Source organism: Gobio gobio (assembly GCF_949357685.1).
Source record: "Gobio gobio genome assembly, chromosome: 3".
NCBI classification, from domain to species: domain Eukaryota; kingdom Metazoa; phylum Chordata; class Actinopteri; order Cypriniformes; family Gobionidae; genus Gobio; species Gobio gobio.
In genome coordinates, this window is record NC_137099.1 from 49,366,170 (window position 1) to 49,390,881 (window position 24,712).

The window sequence follows — 24,712 nt, forward strand, 5'->3', positions numbered from 1 at the left end:
CAAATCATAAATATCAAACATGTTTCTCACTGTGAAAATGACAGGTGTGGACTCGCGATCCGGACGAATCTTCAAGTGTGTGCATTCGAAAGATTCTAATGCTAAAAAAATTTGTTGAAACTGCCCTTATGTCTTAGCCTGGTCCTACCAGACTCATATGTTTCATTTGTATAGAGAGTCTGGCCACTCTCCATTGACAAGCATTAACTTCCTAGAAGGCGGGTACTCTGTTGAAGTCTAAAACTATTGGATCTGCCAGAGCCACTCTGGATCTGCCATCATTCAATCGCTAACGTTTGGTCTTGACGTATACCTCAAACTAGCGCACGACATCAACATCATCGTCTCAGCCACTCCCTCTGTTCACTGATTGGACCGGTTAAAATTGGACCGGAGAAAACCAGAGAATATACGGCAAGCCCAGACAGAGTAATGAAGGAAAATGAAAATTGAGCGGAAGTACGTATGAGGGCGGAGCCAGGCTACTTATGTCTGTGGTCTCCCAGTTTTAAAATCAATTAATCAATCTGTCGATGAATGTATCCAAACCATAGATTGTAAATTAAGACGGACGACATGCCTTCACTCTCTTCCACTGAAGTATGTAAAGCCGCCAGTGTCCAAATATGGCGCTGACATCTTGGGTCTCATGTCTGTGCAGTAGTGAATGCGTAGTGGAGCCACGATATCAAGGTCCCGCCCACACTCCCGCCTAATCGTTTTGTGAAATAAACAGCTTTGGAAATGTAGAAATCTAAATTAAATCTCCAATCTCCTCCTGAAGTTCCCGAAAATGTCCGTTGGTGCCTCAGTGGCTACTTTACTCAGAGAAGCTGTCAATCTGTCAATCATAATGGGCAGTCGTGGCCTAATGGTTAGAGAGTCGGACTTGTAACCGGAAGGTTGCGGGTTCGATTCTCAGGTCCGGCAGGAATTGTCGGTGGGGGGAGTGAATAACCAGCGCCCTCCCCCACCCTCAATACCACGACTGAGGTGAGACCCTTGAGCAAGGCACCAAATCCCTAACTGCTCCCCGGGCGCCACAGCAATATGGCTGCCCACTGCTCCGGTTGTGTGTTCACGGTGTGTGTGTGTGTACTTGGATGGGTTAAATGCAGAGCACAAATTCCAAGTATGGGTTACCATACTTGGCCACACGTCCCTTCACTTTCACTTTCACACCCCCGTTTTTATAGCATCAAATAACTTACTAAAACTAAACTTATTTAATGAACAAACACATGAACTAACATCAGCATGATAAAAACTGCCTAAATTGACAATCTGATCTTTGGGAAAACATTTTTTTTAAATGTAATTTGTTTGTTTCGTTTGTTTACGTCCCATTACATTTCTTTGGAGAGGGCGGGGTTTATGACCTATACGGCATCCAGTCAACTGGGGGCGATCGAGACACTTTGGCTTCACTTTTCAGGACTCGTGTGGCCCACTTGATCCAAACAGTTGCTCACCTGTCTAATAAAACACATAATATATTAAAGCATCTTTGGTGTTTCCATGGTTTCTACAAAATAAAAATAAAAATTGAGGGTAACGCGGGTATGATGTCATTGATAGCTAACGCATGGACGCAGTGCCTGTCCTGGTTAAAATTGCTTTTTCTCTGGATTTAAACATTCTTGGAAACATTTGGGATAGTTTAAGTACACACAAGTCAACAAAATATATAACTTTGTTCTAGTGGTTTTTGGATATTTAAATCCAAAAATCTAACATATTGTGCCTTTAAATATAAAAACTGCAATTTAAATGTTTGAAAACAACTCAGATTTGGATTATTATATCTAAAAATAAATAGCAATTGAATGTTATCATTTTTTGTAAAACTAAACTGTTAAAATGATTTTAAATGTCCCAAAACACAGGGGTCCCTGCCTGCAAAATTTACAGCATTGGTTGGGATTTTTCCTTAAGAATAAAACCAGATATATATATCCAGATAAATCAAATCGAGATCAGAACCGAATCGAGAACTTTTGAATCCAAATCAATACCCAGCCCCATAATCGAATCGCAAATGTTCTTTGATTAAAATGCAAATTTTAATATGAACTCTTCTGACCCTTTTTGTGGTTGGTATGAAGAGAGTATGTGACAAATCAAATGCCTTTGTTTCATTTTCCACAGCCACTTAGCAATGCAAAACACACAAGCACCCGTCATTCTCTCGGTTAGCTACAAGTATACCCTTGTTGTTATGGGCTAAATCTAGCAGCTAATGAGCCGAAGTATCCCACAGTTCCCCAGTCCGTTGGCTGGCCACATCAAATGGGTCATGCACGAGCCCTTCGCTCTTAGGAACACAAGATGAGAAATTTGAATCTACTTTGCAAATTCCCGGAATAGCTGCAGAAGGGCGACAGCTTTGCTGGCTTCATCCAAAGCCATGTGTGTCTGACGGCTGAGTCACACCAGCAGCCTAGAGTCAGTTGCAGTCAATTCACACCATTAATCTTGGAGGAGGCCTCAGGGGTTACTCCGATGAGCCCACGGCAGAAGATGATAATGATGTCTAGTATCAACAGGGTATGCGAGTAAATGAGTTCATCATAAATGTGATAGCAGCACCTTTACTGTAACACTACTCATTTGAAAGTGACTTTGAACACTCATTATGGGGGTCCTCTGGGTTAGACGTGACGTCTGCCATGCTTCTTAATTTAACTGAATGTGTTTGGATATAGATGCCAAATGGTTTCAAGCTTTACAGAAAATCATGAAGTTAATATTTAAAATATCGTAATATCTTCATGCCTTATGGTTCACACAAGAACGATAGCTATAAAGATAACTATAATAACTATATTAGCATTCACACCAGCGGACGATATTGTTCTGTTTATTCTAAGCACATGCTGCAGTTTTAAAGTCTTGAGCTCTTTAAAGTGTGGTAGGCTCTGATTGGCTGTCATTGTTTTTAATCATTCATCAGCTGGAAAAAATCATTCTGAAAGTTTGATTTAGAACTATATATTTATAGTTATCCTCCTCTGTGTGAACAGGCCTTAGTCGTAATTGGCAGATTAGAGTTGGGCGACAATACAGTTTACGTTTTGCGACAATATAAATAATCAAGCAGTGTAGGTTTGCTATATAACGCATCATTTTACATGGCTGTTCGTTATGCATGTGGGTAAAGTTGGATATACTTATATATCCAACATAAAATAGAAAGCTGTGTGACAATATAGTATACATTTTGCGATAATATAAACAACAAAGCAGTAAATATTGCTTTACGTGAGTGTATTATATGCATGTGGATGAAGATAAAGTCCAACTTTAAATATATTGTCTTCTGATTATATAGTTTACATTTTTACAATATAAATGATCAAGATTTGCAATATAGTATATGTACTGTATGCATGCGGGTGTGCTATATATCCAACCTTAAATATAATGAATATACTAATAGTTGTAGGTTTTGTTCAATTTATAACTATTTGGTCTAATGACAATTTACTATTTGTTGATGTGCATCACTGCCATGGGTAAATGAAGCATAATATAAATGTTGTTAATAATATAAAGGGTTAATATTGAGATCTTATCGCCCATCACTAGGCAGCTTTAACGAAGGGGTTAACTGAAAGTCATGGCATTATACTTAAACATAACACACTGTATACAGTACATAATACATTTAATCCCCTTGTGTTCAAGCCAAAGGCAACTGTGGCAAAGAACGAAAAATTCCATTGCTCTATTATATAATCCATCATCTTACTGCACAACCTGGCTTACTAATATTTCTAGGTCGCCTCTATGCAGCCTGCATTGGGGTATAAATTTAGGAGCACTACCATCTGGAGGTTTTACTTCCAGTTTGAAGGTAATAAAATGAAGCTTATGTAGCTCTGGTATACCTACATGTGATGCTTGGATGCTAACTACCACACCAGAGGGCAATCTGATTTAAGAGGAAAAGATGCTAAGCAACTGACATTTCACAATGACATCTTTATAAAACCACCATAATCAGCTCTAATCAACGAACAATCACATTAAGATCAACTACAGCAGGGCTGCTAAACTGGCGTGACTAAACAAGCAATAAAGAGGTCAGATGTTGAGGTATGACTGGTCACTAGCTCAGTTCTGGAGAGGTTGCTAAAGCCGGTATTAACACACCTGTCTTTGTCGCATATATCTGCTTCCCAAGTTATATTTCAGATTATTTCCTAATGTTTAGGGAGTTTGTCTTCTATACATGAATGTTACAAAGTATGGGTCAGAAAACACACGAATAAACGGAGTAGTAGACGATTAATCTGCCGCTTGCTAACCAGTTAGCGCACATGCTAACACGCTAAATCTGCATGTTTTGGCCCAGCGCAATTTAAAACAGAAAATTAACTGCTCAACCACCAAACCAACCTAACAAACAACCCCGTCTCAATATAACACGACTAAATAATGCGCTATAACAGCTCAATACCGTGTATAAACCGCGATTAACTTGTGAATATTGAAGGGAAATGTGTTTAAAGAGGCCTCTATGTAGGCCGCGCCCGCTCCGCATGATGCTCTTGCTGGGTCCACAAACACCCGCTCCAATCCGACCCCATAAAACCAGAACCACTGAGACTCAGGAGAAGGTAAGAGAACTGGGGAAAAGCCCAGAGTCCAAAGTCTCCGGCGGACTTACCTCCACATCTCGCCCCTTGTTTTTAAAGCTCTTGATGCGATGGTTTTCCAAGCCGGCGTTTTCGGCCATGGCTCTGTGTGTATGTGTGTGTCTGTAGTCCCGACCGACGTGCGGAGCTCCGCTCAGGGAGGAAGAGGAGGGCGGGGGGTGTATCGAGGACCGAGTCGTGAATGAATCATTCATTTGAGTCGGATCTTTTGTTTTTAAATGAACTGGTTCACAAAATTAGCGGTTCCCAAATCAATAACTCACCCATTCATTGAACCGCACCTTCATTTTCAGAAATGTTACAAAAAGCCTACAATGTCCTGGAAGGGAAAATATGTTTATGACCCACTTGCAAAGTTAAGTTTTATCAACACGTTTTATTTTAGTGTTAGCTATTTTTATTAAAACTTACAAAAAACCTGTCGCGTTGTATATGCAAATCATAGTTCCTTAAGCTGCCTTCACGTACTATCGGAATAATCGTAAATACTAGTTAAACATTTTTTTTCCCCAATATTGGACATGAGTCAGGTCAAAATTTGAATGCGATGAGATCGTAATTACGACTTCAGAAGTGGGAAGTAGGACATTTCCGATAGCACGTGAAGGCAGCATTAGTCAATTTATGTAGGCTACTTTATGAACTAGGACACGTGCAGGATTACTTGCGCTTTATTTGAACCTTTTAGAGCAGGGAAGTTGTGGGACATCACGGTGGGATGTTAGTGAGCATGATCAGTTAAAGGAATTAAACAAATTACTGGTTCATAATGAGAAAGATCCGAATCGCGGAAATGAGTCGGACCTCCGATCACTACGGGGAGTGGATGACGGTGTAATTACGTAGAACCGGAGTGATGCGGGGAAGATGGGACACAGGGTCCTGTATGGTAAAGTTTGTGTGTGTGAGAAGGTCTTATGCACACTACCGTTTACCCCACTTCATTAAGGGGTTCAGGGTGAAAAAGTATTGGAGTTAAACGATGTGTTTCATTTGACCCGTACGGTAGATTTGCGTCAGTGTGCGTAGACTGCGCAAGTGATTGCGCAAGTTCACTCTGCTGCCATGAGCCGCGTACGCCCGCCAAGAACGTACGCAAAGATGCGTCACCGCGCACAGCACGCTGTAGACAAGCCCATGGGATGATGGTCGTTCAGTAGAAATGTACATTTTTAATAATAAACAGGAACATTTAAGTCGTAAATTAAGGTGTGCACAACAGATACCGTATATATGCACAGTCAGGTGACAAAAGCAAACCATTTATTACTAGACACAAGACACACTGTCAGATTAGAACGTCCAAAAATAGCATCATATTCAATATTTGTTCAAGACAATTTTGTAATTAATTACAACAAAACATAATTAATGAACATAGACAATCCCTAGGTAAAAATATGAAATATTTAGGTTAAATAAACTTCTTGATACATTAGTCACACTAAATGCTGTGCACAAACTGTAATGATATGACATAATGTATATTGTAGAGCTTGTAAATATCAAAATCTTTATGTATATGGTGTGCTGCAGATCAAACATCAGACAGACTAAAGCAATATGAAATCGGATAATAACAGTGAAAAAAGCTTTGACAGTATTTTTGAGTCAGTATCACTTTGTTCTCTTGAAATGTAGAAAGTATAAAGCTTTGATTGTCCTCTGTTATTTGTTCACAATAGTGCACTGTTAATACATCGGTGCATGTACAGTGTTTGACGAGGTGCAAATTAAAGATGTATATTCTGAATAAATATTTTGGGATCAGTGCACAGATAAGTGTGCAGATGATATCGCTCATCGAGTTCAGCTGAAAAACATAGGACTTTTTAAAAAGGAGTGGCCAGATGTGTGCCGGATTTACACAAGTCAAAATCACAGATGACATTAGTTCAAATGAGCCACACAATATTCAGAAATCATTCATAACCATAGCACTTCAGATCCCATCTGTGAAGTATATATCTTTAGTGTATATATACACAACATGTCAGGAACTTTAGAAGATCTGTTGCTCGAAGAGAATCTTCTGGTAGCCATGCGGAGGAGGATGGTAGAAGTCATTAAACTGACAATCCAATATTGCACTATCGTCCACTGTGAGGGACAAGACAAAGACATACATGTTTAGATGTGTTATTTACCAACAAAAAAAATGACCAAATTACCAAACATTACAAAAAGGCCATTAACTCTTTATATAAACAATCTCAACCCTTTCAATGTATATGCACAAAACCATTTTAACCTACAATTTACTTTTTTTTTTTTTTAAAAAAGAGATGCAACCATACATTTTAATATTGCAGAACCTTACCAATTCAGACAATGTTGCAAGGTTATGTCTTTAATGTTTAAAATACATATTTACAGCAGAGTACGAAAGAGATATAAATATTGTGCATCAAAGAACATCAATTTAAAACACTTTAGGGCTGTCATTTCTGTGCAATTCATCACTAACTGTGTAACAGAAAATAAAAATTGTGTTTATTGAGTAACAGAACAAGTCTCGTCTCACAACTACCCTGGCAACCAAAGATATTAGTGTTTAGTAATAATAGTCATTCATTAATTTGATATAATACTCACCATAAACTACAGGATAAACGGTTCCTCTAATGCCTGATGCAGGACAGCTCATATTCTTTCCGTTTAGGTACAAATTCAGCTCCACATGGTCATACGAAACACCCTACATTCACACAAACAAATTAGATACATAAAGTTATTACACACAAAATGAACCATCAGCACAGGAATTGTGTGTCATTTACATGCCTTTGCATTCAAGTAGGAAGTTAGGATCACCCTGGTTCCCCTATAGGATTTTTCTATTGGCTTTTGGGATTACTGCAGAAAATATGCTCTGTGACCAACTAAAGTTTATGATTCTTACATATTTTGTTCATCATGATAATCTTCACAGATGAACACAACTGTGATGAATTTTGAAGCCTAAATACAATCCCCAGAAGTAAAACGTTACAGTAGGCTATAAAGGAACTACACTACGATCGCATGACTCTAACGTCTCCATCACTAAGCTTCCGGCAACTTTTTCAGTCTTTATTTAAAGAACATTTTCTCTGAGAGTTTTTGTTAGAACTGCTCACAAGAGTATGACTATAAACACAACAAGGCTATAAAAGCGGACTAGTAAGTAGATGATTTTTCCTGTTCTACTTGATGTTTAATGTTCTTGACAACCTCTGGAATCCCAGTTAGCCACCGCCTTAGGCTGAGACACACTTGAGGCCTGTTGCATGAAGCTAGCTGAACCAACTCTGAGTTTCAGCATAGGTTTAGAGTTGACAAATCCAGATACATCCAACCTGGTTCAGATCAAGTTCAACGGTCTCTCAAAGCTTGGTATAAACTTTCTCTGTCAACTCAGGTTTAGATCAAGAGTTTGTGATTAACTCTGAAGCGCATGCACCTGAAAGTGTGACACGTGCGGCAAACAGCCAATCACATTGTCCGTTTGATTCACTTCTCACAAGAGAGACGGCACAATTCACTTCTCTTTTGAAGAAAATTATTATGAACTTAAAACACGTTTACAAGGCAGGAATAAACACTGCTGCTGCAGTGAAATAATATCTGACAATCAGTGCATGATGTGAATCAAAGAAATATGCCTAATAATTATAGGTTCATAAAGAGCTTAAATTAATACACGTTGTTTAAAAGAATTATGAACGTATGTATTATATTTATATTAATATTTGGCTACTTGTCAATTAATATAATAATTATATGAATTAAAAGTAATTATAATTCATATAATTTAAATATAATAAATAATTATCACCAAAAGATGAGCAATTTTGTCTCTAAAGTTTTTTCACTATAAACTGCTTTAATTTGGAATGAGAGATACAGGGGGTGTGGCTTTATTGCATCTTTACTTGCAGCTGATTGGTCCAGTTTGGGGTTGCGATCTCTTAACCGTGCCCCAATTCCAGGCTGGTCGCAAACAACTTTTTGTCCAAAAAATCCTCAATGATCTCGTCCCACTGTGAAAATGTTGACAGGTGTGTGGTCTTGCAGTCCAGACGAATCTTCTAGTGTGTTTGGAGGATTATAATGCTAAAAAATCGGTTGAAACTGCCCTTATGTCTGTGGTCTCCCACAGGTTTAAAATCTGTTAATATTTGAAAATCCTCTAGTGTGTCCCAGGCCTAAAGTAACTCAAGCATGTCTGTAACAACAGTTAAAGGGTTAGTTCACCCAAAAATTATCCCATAATTTTCTCACCCTCAAGTCATCCTAGGTGTATATGACATTCTTCTTTCAGCCAAACACAATCAGAGTTATCTTAAAAAATATCCTGGCTCTTCTGGGTTTTATAACAGGAGTGAATGGTACCTTAGATTTTGAAGCCCAAAAAAGCGCATCCATCCATCATAAAAGTAATCCACACGGCTCCATACAGTTAATAAATGCCTTCTGAAGCGAAGCATTGCTTTTTGTAAGAAAAGTATTAATATTTATTACTTTATAAACTATAATCACTGGCTTCCGGTAACAGCCGTACGCAAGTCGAGTTGGAGCACTTTCATGATGGATAGATGCACTTTTTCGGGCTCTAAAATCTAAGGTATCATTCACTCCCATTATAAAGCTTGGAAGAGCAAGGAGTTTTTAAATATAACTCTGATTGTGTTCGGCTGAAAGAAGTCATATACACTTAGGATGGTCAATTACGGGATCATTTTCATTTTTGGGTGAACTAACCTTGTAAGAACCCTTGTTATTGTAGGCAGCAAATCCCAAACTCAGTCCAGAATGGAAGTACACAAATAGATTTATTTTGCCGACAACAAATCCCGTATTAATTTGACATAACTGCCATTAAACTCACCACAATATCTCCTTCCTGCGGTAAGCTGTTAGCAGGTAATCGGTTCTTTTCTTCGTTGTTGTGGTACACGGTGCCATCTTGCCTGAGCACAAGACTGTGCGGGTCTCTACCCATAGGGATCTGGCTTAGATTTGCTTTCTTAGTTGCCACACCTACTCCCCACACACCTGCAAGGGGCAAAGTTCACTGCAGTCACACCTAATGACTAAGATTAACTATTGACAATTGATTAGTCTAACTTACAGTAAATGCTTGCACACGTCTTACCTGTGGACTGAATCTTGAATTCAAAGTAGCTTTTGTTTTGATGGAGAGGGGCGTTTGCAATGCATCCACCAGTTCCACATATACGTCTTCCACTCTTTACAATGACAACATCAGTACCTGAAATATCATGGAAAAATATCTATTTTCAAAGACTTAATTGCATGACAGAGAACAAATTTGATTACTACCGTTTATTCTTCATGCTTGTGCTCTTCATTATCCTTTTTTCACGCTATAGGTTGTGTGTCATTCTTCTGGTAATTGATTATTTTAAGTCCCACGTCTTTCTCCACAGAAACTGTACCTCATCCCAATGAATTATCTACATGTATATAGCTATTACAGATGCCAAACTCAAAGATCACACACTGTTATCGCTCGAGTTTGACAGCACTGAAATGATCGTGACAGTTTATGGAGACTGGCGCTGTTTGAAAGACAGACTTGTACACCATAAACTCCAACTGTTTTCAGTCAATAGTGGTCTGAAAATGCAGATAGCATCACTCACCCATGTGATGAGTGTCCAGCTGAACTGTGGGCATTTCCTTCAATGTTACGTGGCCACTCGTATCGTCTCCGCAACATCCAAAACAACACGACAATAAAGCCGCCATAATGGTAATTCTTTCACAACAATACCCGTAGCAAAATATTGTGGTTATGCTCTATTTAATTGTTATACGGGGTTAGTTGTGCTACAAATCAACGGAGGTCATTTTTATTCTCCCTAGATGCTAAGCTAACAGGATATGACGTGGAAAGAGTCTGTGGAAGGTTTTTCCTCTTACACTTTTTTTTTATTTTAATTTTATAATTTCCAGGATAGTTCAACGGCGACCTCTAGTGACCAACCGACGGAACAACTATTATAACTAAACTAACTATAAAAAAAACCCTCCTGAAAATCTGGTCATCATTTACTCATCCTCGTATTGTGACAAACATACATAGGGCTGACAGGCCTCAGGCACCATTCACTTGTATGGCATAATTTTCATACTATGAAAAATAACCAAAACTGTGAATTACTTTTGAGTGGAATAAAAGTCATACGACTTGGGAATGAGAGCGAGTGACAGCATTTTCATTACTGGATGGATTATCCCTGTATGAAAGAAAAAAAATCTAAATCCACGGAAACCGAAATGACCAAACGAGACATATCAAGTAATTTTGACCATTGTTTTCAACATGTTTGCAGTAATTTGTCAACTGCCAGAACATACAGGTAATAGGAATGAAGTTTGCTAATATTGACAAGTGGTTAGACTAAATGGCATTATGTGCGAGACAAGAGCCCAAATATGAAGGATCGGGATCGACGTGACCTTAAAGCTTTTAACCTGCTCTCTGCCACTCAGTTACAGCTGTGAAGTTTTGCATAGCAACAACCTTACCGCTCGAAAGTAAGGGGGTATCTATATCTGACCAACTTCTTTCAAAAACGAAAATATTTACTTGTGTTCATAAATGTTTTGCTCTCACGTCAAAGAGGGGTTTAATTAAACATTTCGAAGAAAAAAAATGCTTGTTACTTGAGTGATACTTAACTTCGGTATTAACTTTTGTTTGTTGTTTTTGAAGTTCGCTAGTGTTGTAATCTGCACAGCAACAAGCGCCATGATTGCGTTTGCAGAGTACCCTGGTAACTGGCGCGCGCGGTTTCTATCCAATAAAAGAGCGCGTGATGTGTTCGCAGTTATGCGGCGGTGGAACTGTTTTACCCAACATCCCTACTTTTCATGGGATTATTGCATTAATGTAGAAAATAATTATTTTGACCAACATCACGGTCTTGTCCTTTGGGGTGACTAAGCAGATGTCGAGGTAAATGGACCCAAAAAGGTAAAGTAGTCACAATATTTTATCATGGTCTCCCTGTCGACCTTTTAAAAAATATAGATTTCTGATTTAGCTTACGCTAGTTTAATGATTCATAAATAAATACCAACTTGTGACAACGAGAGAACATTTTAATTTATGACTTTTTGGTGGGAATAGACTAATAACTTTACCAGAATCGACATGTTGTGAATTTGAGGTGCAGGTGTTGACACATGAGGTAATGTCTGTAGTAGAAACTAGTTAAAAACAGCAGTGAGATGCTGAACACGAGCGCACTTATCTGCGTGCCTTTGGTTTTTTTTTTTTTTTTTTTGAATGACAACAAAACCGTTATTTTCAGAACCGCCCAATCAGATTTCACCATAAACCTGCGCGTAGCTTAGCGGTGACAATCCAAATGAGGTTTCTGTGGAAATTACCGGGTAGGATCTCGCCTTACCTGCCAAGAATAGCTTATTCAGAAAGAGAGAGGGAAAAAAAAAGTAGTGCCGCTCTTTTGGGTGCAGTACGAATTTCCGCTTGAGAAATTGTTCAGTGCGTAATATTCTGAAGTACAGTATTCAAACTCCAGTTCAGCCTAGGGAAAGAATAACCTCAGTGACACGAGAAGGGAGTGACGTAAGAGCAGAAAAAGTGACGTGGTTTCTGCCCTATTTTCTCTCATTTTTATCGGTTAACATTTCTGTGAGGTATTCCATTGATTTAATCCGATGTACAATACAAGTGGAAGGACTGTATCTGTCAAATAAGGGCATCTCGTTTCAACTCTCGACTATGAATCCTTTTCAGATGATGTAGAAGTCAGGCATCACGACAGTGGCACCAAACCTTTATTCTCAAGTTTCTCTGTATTAAAGAAAAATCGGTTACATAACCATGAGTGACCAATCACAATGACACAGAATAAAATGCTTTTATTTATGTTTAACCGAAAGTTTGAGGGTGCAGCTCCACACAAGTTACTTTATCCTTGTATCCCGGATTTTCGCTGGAACCCTGTTAAGGACAATTCCATTGATTTCTATACGAACGATATTTTTAGTGATTATATTTATTATGCGTCTTTAATACACGTAACCATTAAGGACAATCAGTGCATATGTTTTAGAAATTATACGTGTAGTACAATTAGATAAATACTAGCAGCCTACTAGAAGGTATGTGTTTAAACTGTATACGTTTTTACATACATTCACTACTAAAGTGTCAACCAGATACTCAACTATAGGACACCACAAACGAATTTAAATCAGTTTCTGGCTAGTCGCTCATAGATAGAGGAATTCCTTTATATATATATATATATATATATATATATATAGGCTATTTATGATTCAAGGTTCAAACACATTTATTGTCATGGTTTTTATTATTGAGCATAATAATAATAATAATAAATGTGAGGACCCGTCGTCCAACATAATCAGGGTTTCTTGTAAGAAATGTATCTTCATACTGAACGACCCAAAAAAAGTCCATGCTTGAGAGATGGATAGCGGAGCTCTGCCAGCTTCAGGTGCCTTCAAACAAGCGAGCGTTAGTGTGGCCAGATATTAGAGTTAATACTGTTAACTCACTTCTGAATAAAACTAAATAAAGTTAATTCAATTTGGGCTAAAATGTATGAAGGGCAGGCGCGTCTCCGCGAATCTTGTCCAGGCGTATCCCTCAAGGCAACTGTGTTTCCTCAAGTTTTAGCATTTCTTAACGCAGTCATCTTTCATTTGCTTATTTGACAGACTTGTGTTCAGTTGATCCAGAGAAACGCGAACTGTTTTTTGTTTTTTTTTGAAGTATTGTTTCCTCAGTGTTGCCTGAGAAAAGCAAGCTTTTCAACGGAGAGGGAGTATACATATACTACTTTATATTAGCGACCCTGCAGAGGGAAAGACACGCGAGAATAAAAAAAACCCAGCGAAAGGTGCTAAAAGAGGATGAGCTACGAAGTGAGTCCGTCTGTACCCCTTCTCTAAATCTGAATTTAAAAGAAACAGGGTCGATGTGAAGTAAGTTCCCAGAAGATGGCGATGCTGCGTTACTCAAACCGTGGAAATAAAGATGGAAGGTAACATGTACTGACGTGATGATGCTCAACACAGGATACCACACATTTTATAACCGTTTTCAACAACGTGCTTCGTCCAAAACTGCTTCTTACAGTCTAGCTAATGTGTGTTCAGATCTGTAGTGAGAAATGTGGTAGATTTGTTCATGTTTGAGAAACTGGATAATTTGCGCTCAGAGCGGCTCTGTACAATTAATCTGACTGGATGCAGTTGTTGTGGTTTTAATGTTTTTAATTGTATTTTCCTCTCATTGCATTTTTCCGTGTACATAAATCATCAATCATCACTTTTACAGAAGCACATCTGACCAGTTTAAAATTAAATTGCATTAACTGTTATACACAGCCTATTTGATGTTTCATCACATTTCATGTCATCGGTTCCTAAGAGAGTAAAAGCATTAAAGAATAAAACCGGCGGCGTCTGGACAGTGTGTTAGGAGTCAGTCGTTAGTCTTCTTGTGCTTTCCTGACGAGATGAGGGTTCCTGGAGCACTGAGGCCCCCGCAGACGGTAAACGGCCCGCCTAACTCCAGCAGCACGGTCAATACTGGAGGATTCGCTAGTGCTTTGACTCCAATATTTACGTGCTGCTACAGCCAGGCAGCCAGTCAGTCACACGGCCAAGTTCAGGAGACTCATTGGCACTTGTAGTATTGCTGCTGTTTTTGCCTACTTCACCTTCCTTCTGTCCTTTTCACCCGTTTGAATCTAAGTGCGCGTCTGTCCTGTTGTTCTTGCCGCAGCACAGTACGGCCTGCACCCCCGTTATAACTCACAAACCATTCTGTGCTGCTACAGTACCGACAGGCCCCGCACAGGGCGCGCGCTCACGCACGCACGCGAGGCGCGCGCCCCCACAGCCGTCCATACACGGTCCTCGCTTCGCAATCTGAAAACACAGGACCAACAAAAATACAATGAGTTATAAGTGTCAATAGGGCTACATTTTGTCATTAAAAGAAGTCAAAATGATATCGGCAAAAAGAGAGGTTCACGCTTGCTCATAACATTAGAATTTAAAATCAAAGATGGGAATAAAAAGCTGCAATTTTGATTACAACGAGAGACTTCCTCAGGCTTTGTGGGCGGTTATTTCTCACGTTTGGTTTTGCTATGCACATGCAGCAGGGCATAGGTGGTCATTAAGATAAGCATGCATGAAAAAAGTGTGCAAGTGTAATCTATTTGAAAACGTTTTAAGGGGTCATGTAAAGATATCTCGGTTGTTTTAAATGGCAACCTAAAGAATGCAGCTTCTAATGTCCAATGCATTGTTTTTCATGCTTAAAAGTGTTAGATCATTAAAAAGCTGAGTTTGACAAATGCACAAATTAAAAACGTTTATTTTCAGAAATGTAACATGCCTGCTCATTATATGACCCAAAGTATTTGTTGTTTTACTTTCTTCTAGCACATTTCTATTCTAGTGATGAGTGGATTTTTCCGGAGAAGTACCCTGCACAAAAATTGGTTTGCATAATCTGGTCAGTTGTGGTAATATGGTACCTGTTCTGAGAAAAACATGATATTCACACCATTCTTACACAACCTGCCTGCCTCTCACTGATGAAATCGGCATTGCCAGGTAAGTGTGCACCACGATTAAAAAAGTTGACTGTATCCAAACCTTTATTGGGGGAGATTTGACAAATGAAGATAACTCCAGAAAGCGACTGTTAAAACATAAGAATCTCAATTTACTTGAGCTGTCTAATGGAGGTTTTTTCTTTTTCATATTCAATATAAGATTTGCAAGTAGATTCATAGATGTAATTCAAATCAGTCAAGCCAAGCATTTGTAAAAAACTATATGAGTAAGCTGAACAAAAAGGTTTCATTCTGCTTTGTCCAAAACTATATTTGTCATGACTCTTATGCGATGAGTGTAAGAAATAATTTACATGTCTTGTGTGCAGTGCAAAAATAACTGGGCTAATAATAACAAAATAATTTCAGGCATGACTAACTTGCAATATTTATCATGTTCTGTTTCTGATGTTAGTTGTTTTTATAAACCCCCCCAGGTTTCTGTTCCATTCAGTATACGCTCATGTGTTTTTGTACCAGGTGAGCCAGTACTGACAAAAAAAAAAAAACTTTTGGTGTAACAAGCAAGAGGACAATGAAGCATCTGCCGTCTATAAGGCTAAAATTACAGGTTATGAAAAGAGCCCCATGGACTGGGTAAAAAAAAAGTATTCCCTGACAAAATCCTGTAACCTCCCACATTATAATATTGACTTGTGTTGTTTGTTGTCTGTATGCCTTTCACACTAGGCACTCCACGAGGATATAGAAAATTGAGTTTATTTTCTTTTATGCTTATCAGAAATATGCTTATGTTTCGTACACTGGATTTTTACACACAATAATAGTTAAAACTTCAGTCGGTGTACTTACAGTTACTTGACTTTGTCACAGCTCAGTGTCATGTCGTGTGCTCTACATTCCTTTTCTGGAGAAAACAAAAATAAAAGGGATATTTATGAAGCACAAATTTTGTCTCTTAAGTTTCTTTACATATAATTACAGGTAAAAAATACAAAAGTATACCATCTGTATAGCATGCAGTGTAATTTCTTTTACTGGACTGGTGTAATTATGTGTGCTTGTATATTATATGAAATATTTAAATGAATGCAGCATAATCTTGTTTGAAGATAAATTCTTTGGTGTCATGGTTTGTGACTGTGTGTGTGAGAGAGAAAAAAAACATCCAACAAATAACATCAGAACACCATCAAGGCTATGAAGAGATGTTTTTATTTTATTTTTTACAAAATATGTGGTTTATGTGCATGTATGCATGAGTATAATATATATATTACACACACACACATACATACATTCGTGTGTGTGTGTGTGTGTGTGTGTGTGAACAACACACGTCCATTAGAAATAAAAAGGATACAAAGTACTCAGTTTTAATAATGCACACAAGAAAATATAAATAATAATATTTTGAAACACTTTGAAAACTATTTTTTACAGGATATCTTGAAAGCACACAGACGTTCAAGCAATGTAACAAAAAAGATTTATCCTTTCAGCTTAATTAATGAGAAACATCAAACTATTGTTGATTTTATACCAACACAATTATAAATTCACTATTTATTTTGAAAACTTAACTTACAACTTAAAACTATAGCAATAGCAAATTCATAAAGGCATAGAGCTCAATGATGGATTTCATAAAATATATTGTCTCAGTATAAACAGAGCGAATATGTAGGGTAATAAAACCTAGAAGCCCATCTGAATAAAGTTCATTTATACATTCAAGTAAAATATATTGAACGTTACATTACAATGTATATGTGTACCTAGATTAAACAAAAAGCATACTCAAACAATAAACAAAATAATTTATTTGAAGACCAAAACGACATACCCTATAGTGACGTGAAGGGGTTAGTCTGATTAGTGTATTTTTACGAGGCTGCGGCTAGATGTGTTGTTCCCTGTAACTTTTTATGCCAGAAGTTAGCAGAGAAACACTCACTTCCTACCACAGAAAGGGGAAGCTGCTCCCATAATTTCATTTGCTTTCACAAGATATAACAGGCAAAAGGGGCAAAGCAGCACATAAGTGTGTGAGTGTGTGTGTGTGTGTGTAAGCACATTTCTACACACAAGATCTGCCCAATGGGATAGGATAAAAACAATGAAGACATTTTCTAGTTTTTCAACTTTGTGCACTATGAGTGTACTCCATAAAGCAAATATACTAGAAAATACAATATTTCAAGAAAATGAATTCAAACTTGAGTATATAAAGTGTGAATAAAGAACAGGACACTTGAATATACATCTAATATACAATATTATTAACTAAATAACTACAGATTACACAATTTATACATAAGTACACAATTTATAAGATGTTTCTATTTTAATATTTGGTCAGGTGCTGAATGTCTGATTCTTAATTGGCACTAAAAATAATTTAATTCGTTTTTTTCTTCACAAAGTGAGCTTAGATGTGCTGTAAATCTTTAGATTATTATATTGCCTTTGTGCATGAAACACTACAGCACAAAAGCAATATTCAAGTCATTTCATAGCGTATGAATGTTGCAAAAACATATCAAGCACTTTAAATGGTGGTCTACAGCTCCAGTCCCCATAACAAGTGCATTTGCCTTAGTAACGTCAGATAGGAGCAGCCCTGGCAGCACATGTAGTACGAAGAAGAGCTTACAATGAAGAGCTCTGGCTGTTTGGCAGCTCGGCTGGCGCTGTGTTACTCTTAGCAGATAGCTTTGTAATTGACACTCAGATCAAGATTTTCATTTCTGTGTTTCGCATCTAAATGATCATTTACAAAAGGACATCGAGAGTCCTCTGATCTGGCTGGGCAAACAAACGCACAAACTGAGGCCTGAGGTAGGCCCGAAAATCATGTTGTTTCATACCGTTCGATTTACTAGCAAGTGAAGTTATGAAATCAAAAGCCACCACCCCAACATTCAGGTTTCTTGATAAAACAGCCAAGACAGACTCTTCTTGTTTTCCCTTCAAGCTACTACTTGAAACTACAATCAACCAACTTCTTTGAATCTTAGAGGCCCTACTATAACTTTGTGGCAAGAGGAACATCAAAATGAGCAAACACAAAGAGAGAGAGAGGGGGGGGGGGGGTCACAACAGAAACCTCAAACTCATTTTAGGACCAGTTCTGCTATTGCGTTTACTTCAAAGAGTCACTATACGATGTTTACAGGCATATTTAGAGCAAAGGGACATTGATATAAAATAAAATAATAGCTAGAACAGGACAGGCCTGTTATATTATCGAACATGATCTCACTTTGAAGTCAATACAGCACTTAAAAACCAAAGGATTACGTCAGAAAAAACTATTATTATAATATAACTGGCAATGCCGCCTCAAATTAATACAGTCTACTAAATGCTATGGGCATAACCTATTTTATTATGGCTAACTGGGGGACATATTTACCTCCATTTTACTGGAAGCCAATGGACAAAGCTGCTCCACACCTTTTTAAACATTTTCAAGGCATCCAAATTAAGAGAAACAAATAAAGATTAGAGAAAAAGACAACTCGCATGCCCTGCACCTACTAGTTTTCAATATTGTGTGGGATGGGTCTAAATCAAATGCAATATTACATAACCATTAATATAAGACCAAAAAAAGGCATTAAACTCTTTGGGCATATTACAGAATCACTGGTGTTAGCTGCACGTGACACACACCGCTACCACCAAATACACATGAAGATTTCCATTTGAACTTATGCCAAGAGGTTGTAGGTCTACAAACGTGTTATAATTGTGAGAAAGACACATCATAGCGAGCTAATACGACAAGTCATAATGAACTATGATGGTTGTGACTAATATGTCACGGTCACAGAGACACAAGAGGGAACAAGCTAACGCCCACTAAGATCAAAGTTTATCTCAGCAAAATTTGGAGAATTTCTACTTTGTGTCAAATTTGACGCAACTGGGTGAAAAAAAACTGCAAATGGACCTTGAAGGGGCAGACAAGCGTTTTACAAAATATAACACTGTTAATAATACACAACAGCCTGCCCTTAATAAAATGACTTACAGGCTTGACTGATATTCTAAAATACAAATCTTTGGCCTTGAGGATTTTTTTTTTTTTACAGGCAAATGCAAAATACCAATCAAAAACAGGATTTAAAGGTGCTAAAGAAATTATGTTTTTTCAAAAGTCACCTCTAATTATTGTACACTTTATTATCTAATGTCAAGCACCTATAACTGTAATGTATCAGACGGTCCCAAACTCTGTCCGCTTGAAAAAAATAAAACCAAATACATTACTATTTCAAATTGAGTGGCTGGCTGAGAATGTGTATTAATTTAGGCCTTGTTGGTATGCTTTTGCCATTATCCATCGTAGTTTTAACACACGTCAGCCAATATCTTGAGTGAATAACAGGCTGGCTAATATCAAAGAAACACCGCTGTATGTAACCTTTAGGCCTAAACTGAAGTCAAACTCATCGTAAAGGGGTCTAAGTGGGTCATCGTCATAATGTCCAGCCTCTGCTTGTTCACAATAGACCACTGAGGGATCACCTCATGACCACAATTACACGCTGACATGAAATTATAAATACACACACAAAGGGGGGGGAAACGCATTTTTAATCCTCACACTAACAAGTTACTAGTGTGACATTCAAATATCTGTGGAAAATGTATTTCCACAATATATAATAGTTATTGTTCTGTTTGTTTGCATTTATAAATAATTAGTTGTATTTATTTGTTTCTATAGGGCGTGAATGAAGAGGCTGGGTGGATTCACAGAGGCTCAGTATTCAGTCGTGAAAGAATAGTTGTTGTTGTGACTGGACAAGCAGTCACTGAGGCATGTCGCCATGACAATATCTGTCTTATACATTCCTGATATTCTTTATCTACTTGACCGGAAGCCATATTACATCGTAAAAATATTACCATCACTTGATATCGAAAAATATATGTTGAATGGTCTTTTTTTGGGTTCATGCTTCAATAAATGTAAGTTTTAAGTGAATGTGTGTGAACAGTGTGTGTTGAATAGGTAAGTAGCCAACTTTAATAATGGACTATTACCAATTACAGAAATATACTATAATTTTGAGGTATTGATAAAGTAATCATATAGTTATATAATTATGTAGATATTGACACATTTAAAGGACCCCCCCCCCCTTTTTTTTAGCAAAAAACATGTTCGCGATTGGTGACCGAGCTCTTGCACTGCAACATGCAATAACTAGGCCTACATTAAACCATGGATATTTTTATTTGCAATAACACTCCCGCTACAACACTAATTTATATGTGTGTGTGTATATATATAATTGCTTAAGTGCTCAATGTTTGTCCTTAAAACTATCAGATATATTAATGCCTTTCAATAATTCATATGAACAGCAATACAATGCACGAGCGTGTGAAGAAAAATCCACTCAAAAGTTATTCAAGTCAACAATATTGTCACTGTGAGAATGTAGAAAGATAAATCAAAGAAATATCAATTCTGACTCGTATTACAGCCACACTTGGCCTCAAAAATACTGTTATAGAGCGAGTGGACAACTTAAACTGCATTAAAGACAGGCAAAACAAAAAGTCTTGCTCCTAATGAAAAAAGCAGTGGAAAAATAATGGCAAGCTTTTTGTAAAGGTCTGTTTGACTATAAAATATATTCAAAATAATTATCTCTTGTATGGGGTATAGTGTAATGGCTTGTTTGCCTATATGGCATGACTTTATCAAGAATTACCAATATTATAAACCATGCGTGAAGTCAGAGCATAATTTTGGCTCATTTGAATCTCCAGGTGCGGCACACCCTCTAAGAGACACCCAATATACACACACACACAGACTGAAAGTGAGGAGAGGAACACACACCTCAGCAATTCTGCAACTGACATAGGCTTTTTCTCAACAGGCCTGCATTTTCAATTCCACCCCCACAGTAGTTCAAGGTTTACTTTTCCATCCAGTTCAGTAAAGAAAAACAGCACAAAAAGTTACTTATTGTTTCAAAAATGGAAACAAAAACTCTGACACTCAGAGAAGTTGAAAAAATTAATTTTCTTCTTTTTTTTTATAAAAAAAAAAAAAAAGTGCTATTGAAATTTGACAAACGCAAGGCAGATATTTGCTGTAGGTCAGGAAAGACTAAAAGTCTGTATTAATAAGCAAAACCCCGAGTGTAATTCTACCAACTTGCAACCATACAGCTGAACTCTAATTCACATTTCCCAAAAAAAAGGAGGGGGGAGCTGAAAAGCAAGAATCTCTTTCTCCTGCAGACAAAACGTGTCATTTGCTCTCCCAGATACACACAAAACCCTACATTTCCCTATTATTCTAACTAAACGACACGACGTTTTATAACATCCACGTAGTAACGTAAATCAGCACGAGACTCTACACAAGTCATGTCATTTAAAAAATTAAATAATTTTATGTAATAAAAAGTGACATACCATAGTTGTCCAGATATGTAACATTAATTACATTGCGACTTCTCAATCGAGCGTGTTACATTATGACAGCGTCTGGTCACGATAAAAAAAAAAACAACAACTCACGAATAACTTTTTTTAATCAACACGGAGTCTTGACGTATAAAATGGCGCAAAGTATTTCCCCCTAAAACAACATGCATCAAGACAGTTTCGCAACAATGTGGTCTTCTGAAGAAGAAAAACTGAAATTATAATCAAACTCATCTTTTTATGATAAACTCGATGAATGAAGCGTTTCAAACATCTTACCGGATTAGACGGTTGATGTGTCCTGTATAATCTGAGTTGAGTGTCTGATGCATCACAGACTCGGACTGAACGGCGTGTATCTGCGCCAGCAGCTCGTCCGTTACTCCCGCTCAAAAAGCGACACGAAAAAACACCAAAATGACACAATCTTCATCAACACCGCGCTGGATCCCAATCCTCAGACCCTCTGGTATTTTCCAGAATTTTTCTATATTTTTCCTCGCATCGACCGTTATTTTTAGGTATTATTTTTTAAAAATCGCAGGTTTTCCATATGCGCAGCTGAAAGATAGCCCCCCTTTCTCCTTCGGCTCCTTCACAATCGGTTCATACTGGTCACTTCTGCGATCGCAGGCGATTTTGCTCTCTAAACGTGGTCCGGTCGTGCCGTTTTCCCACATTCAGATGAGAAGTCTTATTTTTTAAGAGGAATCGTCGCGCGCACTGCCTCTCTATGCGCGCGCTCAGTGTTGATGTTATCGCCGCTCACTCGAAAATGGCGCCGAAAGTGACTCTCCTCATTCAAATCGGTAAGAGCCGCCCCCAGCTCGCATGTGCATGCCGGGAACATGGACTTGGAGAGCGGTTTTGAAGGTGGGAGATAGAGAGATTTTACTGGAAGAAACCTTTTTTTTCTTCCCCGTCAACGACAACTATCTTATTTTCTCTGTAACTGCACGATAAAAGTATGTAGCCTATTTAGAGGATATAGAAACCCCGTGTGCTTCTGTCCACCGAGGGGAAGCACCCAAATCTGGTCAGATAAGAACATCAGAAGCCTCGAAAAATAAAAAAGTAGCCCTTGGCAATCTAATGCTTGTCATTTAAGCTATTTCATCCAGAACTTCCCTGCCAGCTCCCTATAGAGAAACTTATGTAAGGTGTTCTTCTGTATACGCCCTATGCAAACTGATAGTTCAGTCTCAGTGGTGTTGTAAAATATCCATTCTACTCAGAAAGAGAGGGAGATATGACCTGGTTTTTCCTCAGCAACTGCTTTGTGACACACTTGAACGCCCAAATCTTAACGCTGCCCACTTTTATCCACACACAGATACTCTGTAGCTGATACCAACACAAGAGTTACCCCATTTCTTGTAGCTTGGGTGATTTGCAACTAACATTCAAGTCTCTAATAAGCCAACTGAAATACCCTTACACCACCTTGCTGCCAATACATGTGTACTACTGATAATTCCCACCTACAAATCACAAAAGCTTGTTTTATAGCCTGAGCATATATTAATAATCCACATTTAACGTAATAGGTGACAAAAATCAAGTTTACCATGGACCTCAACTTTGTTAGTGTTAGATAGATTGTATATAAATATTACAGGGCTGTTCACTTAGCAAAGACTCTGAGCTAATACAGCGCGGATTACAGACAAATAAATGCTTTTTGAAGCCCTGTCTCGCCGCACATTTAATACAGGTCACTATTGACTAATTTCTGAATTCAGGACTCCTGTCGTGTGTCCGATATTATACTGTGTATTTTCTCCTAATGCAAGTAATTTTTGACAACAAGAGATTGCTACTGACGTTTAACACACCCTCCATTTATTATCTCTGAAACAAATTAAACTGCATGCCTTCACATTTCACACCTACAGTATCAACTATTGAAATAGACAAGCGCTGCGAATTATATACATTCAATGAAAGAATGCATAATTTTAATTTCATTCTGTGAGTTACCTTTGTTGGTGTGAGGAGTATATATCTGTATTACCTTTAACAGGAATAGATGTATTGCACATTATTAGAATAGACGTGTATTACAGTTTGATGGCAATTAATGTTACAAGTTAAAGAGGATATCTGTGTAAAAGAAAAAATAACATTGTTTGAAAATTTGCTGAGTCAGCATAGTAGGCTAGGGCCCACAATTGTTGATCTCTGAAAGGAACAATTTTATGGAGGTTTTTTTGTGTGTGTGTGTATGCAGTATCTGATGATACAGTCTCTTTACATTAAATCCTTGACCTGGTGGGTTACTCATTCATGTGTGATATTAGTATAATTGACTGTTAAGAAACAAATCACAAATAAAGCCACATAATGTATAAAACACAGAAAGGAATAAAACATGCCTTTCAATTTTATTCATATTCATGATCCTAACATTTCGGTAATTAGCAGTGTAGGCTACGTCTGCTGTGCACTCCTGCACCCTCCACTTGTCAAACATTTTTTTTGTAGGGGTGTGAAAATAGGGGCAGTTGTAAGGGGTGAACTTGAGTGTGTGTGTTTATGAAAGGGTTTTGTTCTCTCATTGAAGGGTCTCAGACCCCCACCCCACCCCGAATCTGTCTGAAGCAGCTGCACCCCTGTGATCTCTTTAGTATGAGGGAGGGGGTGGGAGCATGTGAGGGGACAGCCCCCCCTTTTACAGAGGCCAGAGACTACACACTTAAGTAACAACATCCATCAAAAGTCAATAGATGCCTGCAAGTCAAGTCTGAGAATACAACAGCGACCTTCGACCCCTGTTAAGTGGGCCGGCCTAACAAGACACAGCCACTGCCTCATGCTGGTTTGTTTGGTTTAACTTCATTCCCCGAATGGGGTGATTTCTTACCAAATTGAATGGTTTTTAATCACATGGCTTTGCAATAGAATATATATTATACAATATAGAGAGCATGCACAAAAAATAGTTTTAAATATTCCTCACAAACAGCAAACACGTCATTCTGCACATAC

General features: G+C 37.9%; 2 protein-coding genes and 1 long non-coding RNA gene across 3 annotated transcripts in view; 1 reads left to right on the plus strand and 2 right to left on the minus strand.

The window, feature by feature from the left end:
• kpna3 (karyopherin alpha 3 (importin alpha 4)) overlaps positions 1 to 4,796 on the minus strand; it is a 34,097-nt gene extending 29,301 nt beyond the window's left edge. Inside the window, exon 1 of the mRNA XM_079812485.1 lies at positions 4,673 to 4,796. Within this exon, the coding sequence (XP_079668611.1) occupies positions 4,673 to 4,741 (69 nt within the window). The 5' untranslated portion in view covers positions 4,742 to 4,796. The remainder of the gene's footprint in view (positions 1 to 4,672) is intronic.
• A 1,013-nt stretch (positions 4,797 to 5,809) lies between these two features.
• On the minus strand, positions 5,810 to 10,602 carry spryd7a (SPRY domain containing 7a). Its single transcript, XM_079812300.1, has 5 exons — positions 10,310 to 10,602; positions 9,799 to 9,915; positions 9,532 to 9,698; positions 7,257 to 7,359; positions 5,810 to 6,761 (listed from the first exon to the last, which is right to left on the minus strand). Exons 1-5 carry the CDS (start codon positions 10,413 to 10,415, stop codon positions 6,664 to 6,666), a joined length of 591 nt encoding a protein of 196 aa, XP_079668426.1. The 5' UTR covers positions 10,416 to 10,602; the 3' UTR covers positions 5,810 to 6,663.
• An 866-nt stretch (positions 10,603 to 11,468) lies between these two features.
• LOC307123663 lies at positions 11,469 to 16,208 on the plus strand. The gene is made up of 3 exons (XR_013816188.1): positions 11,469 to 11,646; positions 15,126 to 15,299; positions 15,739 to 16,208. It is a non-coding gene; the product is annotated as an uncharacterized lncRNA (long non-coding RNA).
• Positions 16,209 to 24,712: the final 8,504 nt, after the last annotated feature.